The sequence below is a fragment of the Oncorhynchus mykiss genome, chromosome 26, assembly GCF_057628025.1.
Source record: "Oncorhynchus mykiss isolate SJ-2025 chromosome 26, ASM5762802v1, whole genome shotgun sequence".
NCBI classification, from domain to species: domain Eukaryota; kingdom Metazoa; phylum Chordata; class Actinopteri; order Salmoniformes; family Salmonidae; genus Oncorhynchus; species Oncorhynchus mykiss.
The window spans coordinates 39,102,501-39,115,816 of NC_143047.1; the positions used below are offsets into that span (position 1 = coordinate 39,102,501).

General features: G+C 41.5%; 1 protein-coding gene across 2 annotated transcripts in view; it reads right to left on the reverse strand.

The window, feature by feature from the left end:
- Positions 1–13,316, reverse strand: part of LOC110506946 (neuronal acetylcholine receptor subunit alpha-7) — an 82,513-nt gene that overhangs the window by 33,397 nt on the left and 35,800 nt on the right. The window contains exon 1 of one of the 2 annotated variants that reach the window (XM_036981384.2): positions 3,857–4,277. The exons of the other annotated variant lie outside the window; for it this stretch is intronic. Within the exon in view, the coding sequence (XP_036837279.1) occupies positions 3,857–3,914 (58 nt within the window). The 5' untranslated portion in view covers positions 3,915–4,277. Of the gene's footprint in view, positions 1–3,856; positions 4,278–13,316 lie in introns of those variants that run through there. 2 annotated transcript variants of the gene reach the window in all.

Genomic DNA, 13,316 nt, shown 5'->3' on the forward strand with positions numbered 1-13,316 from the left:
GGTGAACCTGACGAGAGGTGAACCTGACGAGAGGTGAACCTGACGAGATGTGGACCTGACGAGAGGTGAACCTGACGAGAGGTGAACCTGACGAGAGGTGAACCTGACGAGATGTGGACCTGACGAGAGGTGAACCTGACGAGAGGTGAACCTGACGAGATGTGGACCTGTTGAGAGGTGAACCTGACGAGAGGTGAACCTGACGAGAGGTGAACCTGTTGAGAGGTGAACCTGACGAGAGGTGAACCTGACGAGAGGTGAACCTGACGAGAGGTGAACCTGACGAGAGGTGGACCTGACGAGATGTGGACCTGACGAGATGTGGACCTGACGAGAGGTGGACCTGACGAGAGGTGGACCTGACGAGAGGTGGACCTGACGAGATGTGGACCTGACGAGAGGTGAACCTGACGAGAGGTGAACCTGACGAGAGGTGAACCTGACGAGAGGTGAACCTGACGAGAGGTGAACCTGTTGAGAGGTGAACCTGACGAGAGGTGAACCTGACGAGAGGTGAACCTGACGAGATGTGGACCTGACGAGAGGTGAACCTGACGAGAGCTGAACCTGACGAGAGGTGAACCTGACGAGAGGTGAACCTGACGAGAGCTGAACCTGACGAGAGGTGAACCTGACGAGAGCTGAACCTGACGAGAGGTGAACCTGACGAGAGCTGAACCTGACGAGAGCTGAACTTGACGAGAGCTGAACCTGACGAGAGGTGAACCTGACGAGAGCTGAACCTGACGAGAGGTGAACCTGACGAGAGCTGAACCTGACGAGAGGTGAACCTGACGAGAGCTGAACCTGACGAGAGGTGAACCTGACGAGATGTGGACCTGACGAGATGTGGACCTGACGAGAGCTGAACCTGACGAGAGGTGGACCTGACGAGATGTGGACCTGACGAGAGGTGAACCTGACGAGAGGTGGACCTGACGAGAGGTGGACCTGACGAGAGGTGGACCTGACGAGAGGTGGACCTGACGAGATGTGGACCTGACGAGAGGTGAACCTGACGAGAGGTGAACCTGACGAGAGGTGAACCTGTTGAGATGTGGACCTGACGAGAGGTGAACCTGACGAGAGGTGAACCTGATGAGATGTGGACCTGCAAGTGAGCATTTCATTGCACTGTGTACTCCATGGATACAATGCATTCGGAGTGTATTCAGACCCCTTCCCTTTTTCCACATTTAGTTACGTTACAGCCGTATTCAGAAATGTATTAAATAATATTTTTCCCTCATCAATCTGCACACAAAACCCCATAATGACAAATCAGGTTTTTAGACATTTTTGCAAAAGTATTAAAAATAAAGAACAGAAATACCTTATTTAGATAAGTATTCCGATCCTTTGCTATGAAACTCTAAATTAAGCTCAGGTGCATCCTGTTTCCATTGATCACCCTATATATTGCTTTTTTATAACTTGATTGGAGTCCACCTGTGTTAAATTCAATTGAATGGACATAATTTGGAAAGGCACACACCTGTCTATATAAAGGTCCCACAGTCGACAGTGCATGTCAGAGCAAAAACCAAGCCATGAGGGTGAAGGAATTGTCTGTAGAGCTCAGAGACAGAAATGTGTCGAGGCACAGATCTGCTGCATTGAAGGTCCCCAAGAACACAGTGGCCACCATCAGTCTTAAATGGAAGAAGTGTGGAACCACCAAGACTATTCCTAGAGCTGGCCACCCGGCCAAACTGAGCAATCTGGGGATAAGGGGATTGATCAGAGAGGTGACCAAGTAGCAGATGGTTTGACAGAGCTTCAGAGTTCCTCTGTGGAGATGGGAGAACCTTCCAGAAGGACAACCATCTCTGCAGCACTCCACCAATCAGGCCTTTATGGTAGAGAAGCCAGAAGGAAGCCACTCCTCAGTAAAAGGCACATTACAGCCCCCTTGGAGGTTTCCAAAGCCACCTAAAGACTCTCATGAGAAAGAAGATTCTCTGGTCTGATGAAACCAAAATGGAATTCTTTGGCCTGAATGCCAAGCGTTATGTCTGTAGGAAACCTGTCACCATCCCTACGGTGAAGCATGGTGGTGGCAGCATCATGCTGTGGGGTTGTTTTTCAGCGCCTCTGCAAAAGTATTTGAATGTTTTTGAGTGGCCCAGCTAGAGTCCGGACTTGAACCCGATCAAACATCTCTGGAGAGACCTAAAACTAGCTGTGCAGCAATGCACCCCATCCAACCTGACAGAGCTTGAGGGGATCTGCAGAGAAGAATGGGAGAAAATCCCCAAATACAGGTGTGCCAAGCTTACCCAAGAAGACTTGTGGTAGACTTGTGGCTGTAATCGCTGCCGAAGGTGCTTGAACAAAGTACTAAGTAAAGGGTCTTAATACTTATGTAAATGTGATATTTAATTCTAAAAACCTGTTTTTGCTTTGTCATTATGGGGTATTGTGTGAGAAAAAAACGAACTATTTAATTAATTTTAGAATAAGGCTGTAACGTAACAAAATGTAGAAAAAGTCAAGGGGTCTGAATACTTTCCGAATGCACTGTATATGTGACTGATAAACAAACATGAACAAGGAAAGACAGAGTACATATGCTTTCAGAGTAAGCACAGGCAGGAAGGGGAGTGGGTAATACTGTTACTCAGGATGTAATGTCATGACATCTTGTGACAGCTTTGTCTTAAACAAGAGCTTCAAGCCACATGGGAGTGTGACCATCCATGACAATGCAGCACTCAATGGGAAACTTCACCTTGGAAAACAAATGAATATGATGCTTTGCCAATACTGATGTAATATTTGTCACAATGCCCATTTCATTGACCTATGACTTAAGATTGTCATTGGTCTTAATCTCCTTATTATTATGTGTGATTATAAATTGAGGTGTATACCATATATAAGTTGAAGTGTATACCATATCTAAGTTGAGGTGTATACCATATCTAAGTTGAAGTGTATACCATATCTAAGTTGAAGTATATACCATATCTAAGTTAAGGTGTATATCATATCTAAGTTAAGGTGTATATCATATCTAAAAGTTGAGATGTATATCATATCGAAGTTAAGGTGTATATCATATCTAAGTTGAGGTGTATATCATATCTAAGTTGAGGTGTATACCATATCAAAGTTAAGGTGTATATCACATCTAAGTTGAGATGTATATCATATCGAAGTTGAGGTGTATACCATATATAAGTTAAGGTGCATATCATATCTGTCCAAATAAAGGTTGTTCCTCATAATTTTCTCACAATAGATTGTTGCCTCATTTATTTCTTGAATATGCATATTATGTCCACACCTTGTTATATGGAGTGCATGCTTTCATAACAGTTCTAATGGGGAAAAACGAACTAGGCTTACTAATCATAACTACATGTAAATGCATGGCACGTAAGTCATTGTTCATTCTCTTTGTGCCTGCCAAAGCCATCTGCATAGTGATATTGCTGATGTAAATACAGCATATATTGTATATGTATACTCATATATATTTCAACATTCAACATGTATATTCTATTTACAAGCTGTCATATGATTTAATAATTTAAAACTTTTTATGTCAGATTTTGAGTAGCAGCCTGAATCAAGCCTGTTGAACAAGTTCTGGGATTCAACATGTGAATAGACAGTAGTAATACATGGATAGATTAGGATCAGGCAGTGGTTGCTAGGATACATGCATTGGAAACAAGGAGTGAAACAGTATGTTCAGCACAGTAACTGTCAAAATGCATGTATGTACATGTGCACAACTGACGTTGACCAACAACTTGATTTGAAAGCAGCACTGAACACCAATAACACATCTAACGAACATGTAGGACGCACGTAACAATACAATTAAAATACATGCATTACTCCTTACCCTTCAATAGGCAGACAGTGACTGCAATGTAGAGGAGAGCGTTCCATGGACCCATCATTGCGTTCAATAGAAGTGTCTGGCATAGACCCGCTGAACTCCGGATGTATTTTAATTCATACAAATATCAAACATCAATGATCATCCTCCATAGTCTTCCTCGCTGAAGTGTGAAGGCTGGAAGAGATGTGAGCAGAGGAGGAGGCAGCAGTGGGACTGGGACCTAGATAAAGCCGCAGCCGCCGCCCCTCCTACTAAATATGTTTGACAAGAGAGGGGTCTGTCTGGTCTCTCGATATGATTGCGCTGCAGTGACAGACTTGCTGTTGGCTTTCGCAAAAGTGCAATAAAGTAAACCATTGTCACTATACCGGAGACATTTTTCTACCTGACTAGTTATACAATTTACGCGCGCAACAATGTTGACGATAGCTACGGTGGCCAAACTTTACGCACAGCACTTTTGCTCGTCAAATGATGCCTACATGTTACTTCAAATGGGGAAATGTAAAAGTAAATGTCCAGGCTATTAAAACATGACATCTGAAGTGTTTCTAAATGTTTTCTGATTTCTTTCAGTAACGCAGTTGATTGGATTTTTCTCTGACAACTAATGCTGATGTGGAGGATAATCAGTGCCACTTTGAAAATGAAATGCTAAATTGGAATGTGAAAATGATAAACAGAATTATATTTTCATATTAGTTGGCATTATTTCTGCCACAATAAACTTATTTAAAAATTAAAACTGAAAATGGTTCATTGAAAAATGGAAAAGGGAAGTGTTAAATGAAAATGGTAAATGATAAACAGAAAATGGTAAGCAGGTAATGGTACACAGAAAATGACAAATGCAATGTGCAAAGTGAAATGGAAAGTGCCTGTCTTCATTTACCAACTGCCTAATTTAGGATTTTTTAAATGTGTTTAATGTATGCAAAATTCTTCCTGGAGGCATGAACCAGGACAGCAACACAACACCACCATGCACCACCATACATCCTAGACATGTCAGGTTCTCTGCGCATTGATTTTAGACTAGTGTAATGACAGGGTTGGAACCTGCTGTTCTGTACACCAGAACAACACCAAAAATATAAATGCAACATGCAACAATTTCAACAATGTTACTGAGTTACAGTTCATATGAGGAAACTAAAATGAATTCATTAGGCACTAATCTATGGATTTCACATGACTGGGCAGGGGCACAGCTATGGGTAAGCCTGGAAGGGCATAGGCCCACCCACTTGGGAGCCAAGCCCACCCACTGGGGAGCCAGGCCCAGTTTTTCCCCACAAAAGGGCTTTATTACAAACAGAAATACTCCTCAGTTTCATCAGCTGTCCGGGTGTATGGTCTCAGATGATCCCATAGGTGAAGAAGCCGGATGTGGAGGTCCTGGGCATACATGGTCTGTGGTTGTGAGGTCGGTTGGACGTACTGCCAAATTCTCGAAATCAACGATGCCTTATGATAGAGAATTTAACATTCAATTCACTGGCAAAAGCTCTGGTGGACATTTCTGCAGTCAGCATGCCAATTGCATGCTCCCTCAAAACTTGAGACATCTGTGGCATTGTGTTGTGTGACAAAACAACACATTTCAGAGTGGCCTTTTATTGTACCCAGCACAAGGTGCACCTGTGTAATGATCATCCTGTTTAGTCAACTTCTTGATATGCCACACCTGTAGGGTGGATGGATTATCTTGGCAAAGAAGAAATGCTTGCTAACAGGGATGTAAACAAATTTGACATTTTACATTGTGCGTATGGATAATGTCTGGAATCTTTTAATTCTGCTCATTGTCGTGTCTTTGGCGATGCCGGATTAAGTGATATGACATGCTATTCTATAAAACCAATTCTCTGTCATTAATATTACCTGATTAAGCTATGATGAGTAACATTGCCTGATACCTGAAGAGTTGCATTCACTACAGGCTTTGGCTTAGCAGGATAATCTCCCGAAAATGTTGCAACCCCTATTACTAGCCTGCGGTCATCCCCCTCTTCAAAGGGGGAGACACTCTAGACCCAAATTTCTACAGACCTATATCTATCCTACCCTGCCTTTCTAAGGTCTTCGAAAGCCAAGTCAACAAACAGATCACCGACCATTTCGAATCCCACCGTACCTTCTCCGCTATGCAATCTGGTTTCTGAGCTGGTCATGGGTGCATCTCAGCCACGCTCAAGGTCCTAAATGATATCATAACCGCCATCGATAAGAGATTACTGTGCAGCCGTATTCATCGACCTGGCCAAGGCTTTCGACTCTGTCAATCACCACATTCTTATTGGCAGACTCAATAGTCTTGGTTTCTCAAATGATTGCCTCACCTGGTTCACCAACTACTTCTCCGATAGAGTTCAGTGTGTCAAATCGGAGGGCCTGTTGTCCGGACCTCTTGCAGTCTCAATGGGGGTGCCACAGGGTTCAATTCTCGGGCACACTCTCTTCTCTGTATACATCAATGATGTCGTGATTCTCTGATCCACCTCTACGCAGATGACACCATTCTGTATACTTCTGGCCCTTCTTTGGACACTGTGTTAACTAACCTCCGGACGAGCTTCAATGCCATAAAACTCTCCTTCCGTGGCCTCCAATTGCTCTTAAATACAAGTCAAATTAAATGCATGCTCTTCAACCGATCACTGCCCGCACCTGCCCGCCCGTCCAGCATCACTACTCTGGATGGTTCTGACTTAGAATATGTGGACAACTACAAATATCTAGGTGACTGGCTAGACTGTAAACTGTCCTTCCAGACTCACATTAAGCATCTCCAATCCAAAATTAAATCTAGAATCGGCTTCCTATTTTGCAACAAAGCATCCTTCACTCATGCTGCCAAACATACCCTAGTACATATCACCATCCTACCGATCCTCGACTTCGGCGATGTCATCTATAAAATAGCCTCCAACACTCTACTCAACAAATTGGATGCAGTCTATCACAGTGCCATCCGTTTTGTCACCAAAGCCCCATATATCACCCACCACTGAGACCTGTATGCTCTCGTTGGCTGGCAATCGCTTCATACTCGTCGCCAAACCCACTGGCTACAGGTTATCTACAAATCTCTGCTAGGTGAAGCCCCGTCTTATCTCAGCTCACTGATCACCATAGCAGCACCCACCCGTAGCACGCGCTCCAGCAGGTATATCTCACGGGTCACCCCAAAAAGCCAATTCCTCCTTTGACCGCCTTTCCTTCCAATTCTCTGCTGCCAATGACTGGATTGACCTGCAAAAATAACTGAAGCTGGAGACCCATACATCCCTCACTAGCTTTAAGCACCAGCTGTCAGAGCAGCTCACAGATCATTGCACCTGTACATAGCCCATCTGTAAACAGCCCATCCAACTACCTCATCCCCATACTGTATTTATTTATTTATTTATCTTGCTCCTTTGCACCCCAGTGTCTCTACTTGCACGTTCATCTTTTGCACATCTACCATTCCAGTGTCTAATTGCTATATTGTAATTACTTCGCCACCATGGTCTATTTTTTGCCTTACCTCCCTTATCTTACCTCATTTGCACACACTGTATATACACTTTTTTTTGCTGCTGTGTTATTGACTGTATATTTGTTTATTTCATGTGTAACTCTGTGTTGTTGTATGTGTCGAACTGCTGTGCTTTATCTTGGCCAGGTTGCAGTTGTAAATGAGAACTTGTTCTCAACTAGCCTACCTGGTTAAATAAAAGTGAAATAATGTTCTGATGTTCAGAACACCCTTGTTCAAACCCTGGCAGTCATTTGTGCTGTGGCTCAGATGGATCTCTGTAAGGAGGTCAAAGGATGGTGAATTGTAACTGAGGTGGTTCAGCGATCACACATGCATGATGAATAGGTCTAACCTTGTCTAAGATCTGAAGAGTTGCATTGGCCCCCTGAGTCAATGCCTAGGCTTCAGCTTAGCAGGCCAACTATTTTTTGGTGCGCAGAAGATCTGGGTTTCTAACCTGTTGGTTTCTCCAGTCTAACATTACGTGACAGAGAGGCTGACACGGCTAGGATGTACTACTACTACATGTGGGTGTGGTGTTGCTCTCCTGGTTCACGCCTCCAGGAATCAATTTACATATGTTTTTGAAAATTTAAATGGAAAATGAAAAACAGGAAATACTACATTGGGTAGTTAGGAAATAAAAACAGACACTTTCAATTTCACTTTGCATGTAAGATTTTCTGTTTACCATTTTGCGTTTTCCATTCATGATTTACCATTTTCATTTAGAATTTCTGTTAACCCTTTCCAATTAACTATTTTCATAATAATTTTAACCTTGTTATTTAATTATGGCATCATGCAAAATAATATTAAAATATAAACACCTTTATCATATTCACATTCCTACTTAGCATTTAAGTATTTCATTGTCGAACTGGCATTTATCATCCTCCATATGCTGATACCGTCATGAAAGTTCTGCTGCTAGTGGCCTTATGACATATCTGCTCTTATGGCCAATCTGCTCTTATGACATACAGTATCTGCTCTTATGACATATCTGCTCTTATGGCCAATCTGCTCTTATGACATACAGTATCTGCTCTGATGACATTTAAAAAAATATATATTTGACCTTTATTTAACTAGGCAAGTCAGTTCAGAACAATTTCCTATTTTCAAAGACAGTTTAGGAACAGTGGGTTAACTGTCTGTTCAGGAACAGAACGACTGATTTTTTTTACTTTTCCAGCTTGGGGATTTGTTCTTGCAACCTTCCGGTTACTAGTCCAACACTCTAACCACTAGGCTATCAGCTCTGATGACATATCAGCTGGACAGAACTGCATTTGTTTCTTCTATTTCCATTCACAAACAACACCCCAACATAACATGTATAAATGCATGCTAAAAAGGGAACACAGATACGGATATTCTATTTTAAAGATGAGGTGACATCTAGTGATCGTCCAAGAGAATTACAGTTAGTTCTGTTTCCAGAATGTATTGAGCGGGCCTATGTGTTCATTATTGAAGTGTATTTGCAGAATACCAACCACTAATGTTCTCTTTCTTCCCCTTTGAATGTGGCTACAAGGATGGACAGAGAGAAAAAAAACATCAAAAGCTTTCTTGAGATGAAAATCAAGGTCTGTCTATAATACGGTGTGAGGGAACGTCCTGAGGAGTTCATCAAACCTATAACCGATTGCTCAGTTTGGCCCGGGTGGCCAGCTCTTGGAAGAGTCTTGGTGGTTCCAAACTTCTTCCATTTAAGAATGCTGGAGGCCATTGTGTTCTTGTGGACCTTCAGTGGTGCAGAAATGTTTTGGTACCCTTCCCCAGATCTGTGCCTCGACTCAATCCTGTCGTCTCGCCGCTCTACGGACAATTCCTTCAACCTCATGGCTTGGTTTTTGCTCTGACATGCACTGTCAACTGTTTGACCTTATATAGACAGGTGTGTGCCTTTCCAAATCATATCCAATCAATTGAATTTACCACAGATGGACTCCAATCAAGTTGTAGAAACATCTCAAGGATGATCAATGGAAACAGGATGCACCTGAGCTCAATTTCGAGTCTCATACCAAAATATCTGAATTCTTATGTAAATAAGGTATTTCTGTTTTTTTATTTTTAATGGATGTGAAAAAATTATAAAAATCTGTTTTTGCTTTGTCATTGTGGGGTATTGTGTGTAGATTGATGAGGGGAAAAAATAATTGAATCAATTTTACAATGAGGCTGTAATGTAACAACATGTGAAAAAAGTCAAGGGGTCTGAATACTTTCTGAAGGCCCTGTTTGTCTATTCTCTCCTAAGCATGGATTTGTTCTGGTTGGTCAGTCCAAATTGTTAAAGGGGCAATCAGCAGTTGAAAAAAATATGGATGGAGAAATGTAACCACCTATAGACAGAGCTATGGATGAAAGGACTGACCATCTATGATATCAAAATTATAGTTTTAACCAAGTTGAGGCTACAGTGTTTGTTTACATTTTCATTGTTGGGTTTTGATGGGGTGTAACAGTTGAACTAAGCGCATGAGGCATTTATAGGTTCTGTTTTTCAAGAATCAATGGGTACATAAAATGAATGTATTTATCCAAACATTGATGTAGGACCTGCTGACTGCCCATTTAAGGATTGTTGTAAAGAGCTGGTTGTGGCAGCTTACAAGTTGTGGAAAATGTTCAACAGGACGTATTTGGACAGGGCTTTTCTACAGTGTTGTCCTTACTACAACACCAGGAATGTGTTTTGGTGTATCACTAACCGATCCTTCTGTCCCTCCCTGACACCTCTGGCTCACATTAGATGAATACCTTCGTATTATGTATTGTTTTTATTGAGGATGTAGGTTGCTGTTGTGTTTCGTTGTGATGTAATTGCTTTAAGCCTGTTTGGACCTCAGGAAGAGTAGCGGCTGCCTCTGGCTCTAAATCCCAAAACCATGTCACTACACATCACCAGTGGCACAAGACACTGTTCTGGCCCCCAGTAGTTTCTACAATACATACAAATAGATGTGTTGCAGTGTAAAGGATGTACACATGTTTTGTTATTAAACAATAGTTAAATAAAACTGAACATTTAGTTTTTGTCATGTTTTTGACATTTGTAATTGTTTTTACATGGTGCCAAAGTCAAAGGACAGCATTTCCACCACAATTCAAGAATGAATCACCACAATAACTAAATTGTTAAGCATTTGAACTATGTGGAAATGGAACCGTAATACCAATTAATAGATCAGACCTGTAGAGAACTTCTCCTAAACAATAATGTATGTTGCTTCCCTTGTGTTTTTCATACTGCAGACTTCACAGCCAAGACAGAAATGATACTGCATCATATTGAGGTTGTTGTACCGTATCTAAGAACAGTACTGTATGTTCATTCATCTTGACACCATTGAACTATTGAAACCTGCTGACACAGTGCATCTATTCTACAGCGCATCTATTCTACAGTGCATCTATTCTACAGTGCATCTATTCTACAGTGCATCTATTCTACAGTGCATCTATTCTACAGTGCATCTATTCTACAGTGCATCTATTCTACAGTGCATCTATTCTACAGTGTATCTATTCTACAGTGTATCTATTCTACAGTGTATCTATTCTACAGTGCATCTATTCTACAGTGCATCTATTCTACAGTGCATCTATTCTACAGTGTATCTATTCTACAGTGCATCTATTCTACAGCGCATCTATTCAAGAGTGCATCTATTCAAGAGTGCATCTATTCTACAGTGCATCTATTCTACAATGTATCTATTCTACAGTGCATCTATTCTACAGTGCATCTATTCAAGAGTGCATCTATTCAAGAGTGCATCTATTCTACAGTGCATCTATTCTACAATGTATCTATTCTACAGTGCATCTATTCTACAGTGCATCTATTCTACAGTGCATCTATTCTACAGTGTATCTATTCTACAATGTATCTATTCTACAGTGCATCTATTCTACAGTGCATCTATTCTACAGTGCATCTATTCTACAGTGCATCTATTCTACAGTGCATCTATTCTACAGTGCATCTATTCTACAGTGCATCTATTCTACAGTGCATCTATTCTACAGTGCATTTATTCTACAGTGCATCTATTCTACACTGCACAGATCAGCTGGAGAAGTCGAGCTGTTGGCCGTGAGGCTAAATCATCAGCTGACATTTAATTAATCTAACGAGAGTTAGGCTGTCGACAAAACATCACAATATGTACAACAGAACCGTGATATTCAGTGTGATCCCAAAACATCTCCTTCACCAAATCTAGTGCCTAGGGCTCTGTTCCAGTTCGTTGGAAAATTATGCTCCCCTCACGTCCAATATTAAACTGCTGCATGCTTGAAGCAGACGGATGTAAAACTCATCATACCGGCTGTACTTCTGCCTGCTTGAACGGTGAATAGCTCCGATACACTTCAAAACATCAAATTACTCCGGGAATCGATAGAACGTCGCTCAAAGGATGCACACATTCGATATAACACTCGAAATGGGTGAAAAGCACAGTAAATGTCAAATGCACATCAAATCAACAGTGTAGTGTTTGGATTCAGTCTTGTGTTAGGTGAACTGTTGTGTCCTCACCTTTAGTCTATTAATGTTCCCATAATCTTCAAACTGTTCCCTTTTCATTGTTACCATGGTTATGCATATGCTTTCCATATTTATTCTGTAAGAAACATTTCAATGTAGACCTATCCATATAGGCCAATTCCCACGAGTGCAAGGGTTTAGTTGATTGTTATACTGTACCTTAGAGAACTTTGATATGAATGCAGCATGAGACTAGATGCTCTACCTGGTGGTAACGAGATGAGGACAAACACGTTGAAACAAAACAGAGAAGTGCCATCTTGTTTCTGTTCAGGGACCAGGAATCAGGTTGTCTATGCGTTTTAAAACTGCAATATCCTACGAGCTAAAACCTAAAGGCAATTTACTGCAAAACAGTTTAAGGTGATTTTTATATATAGCCTTACATGACAACCCACCATCACTTAGTTCCCAAAGTCAGACAAGATATTACCCTACAGACCAGACCATTAAAGTCTCACTTCAAATCTCCCTGAAAAGACTTAACAGATTTCACAGATTTACTGTGAAAAGCAACGCTCAGGGATGAAAACCAGTGCTTGGGGCGATGCTTTAGGCTACAATATATCAACACATAAAGGCCCTTAGGAAAACTGATGGAAGAAGACAAGAACACAAGAGGGGAGAGAGAGAGATGGCGAGAGAGAGCTATGGAGAGAGATGGTGAGAGAGATGGTGAGAGAGAGATGGAGAGCTAGAGAGAGAGAGAGAGACAGTGGTTATGGTCATTGGGTCCCATTATGATGTCTTTCCTGTTACCTTGGAGATTATCATTTGCCATGTAATGTACTAATCTTGCCAGTGGGGGGCGCTGTTTCTCTTCTCTAAACGTACAGTGCCTTCAGAAAGTATTCATACCCCTTTATTCATTTTTTTCACTCATCTACCAATAGGTGCCCTTCTTTGCGAGGCATTGGCAAAATCTCCCATTGGAAAACATCCCGGTCTTTGTGGTTGAATCAGTTTTTGAAATTCACTGCTCGATCGAGGAACCTTACAGATAATTGTATGTGTAGGGTACAGAGATGAGGTAATCATATTTTTAAAATGTATTAAACACTATATTACTGCACACAGAGTGAGTCCATGCAACTTGTGACTTGTTAAGCACAGTTTAACTTGCCATAACAAAGGGATTGAGTACTTCTTGCCATAACAAAGGGATTGAGTACTTCTTGCCATAACAAAGGGATTGAGTACTTCTTGCCATAACAAAGGGATTGAGTACTTCTTGCCATAACAAAGGGATTGAGTACTTCTTGCCATAACAAAGGGATTGAGTACTTCTTGCCACAACAAAGGGATTGAGTACTTCTTGCCATAACAAAGGGATTGAGTACTTCTTGCCATAACAAAGGGATTGA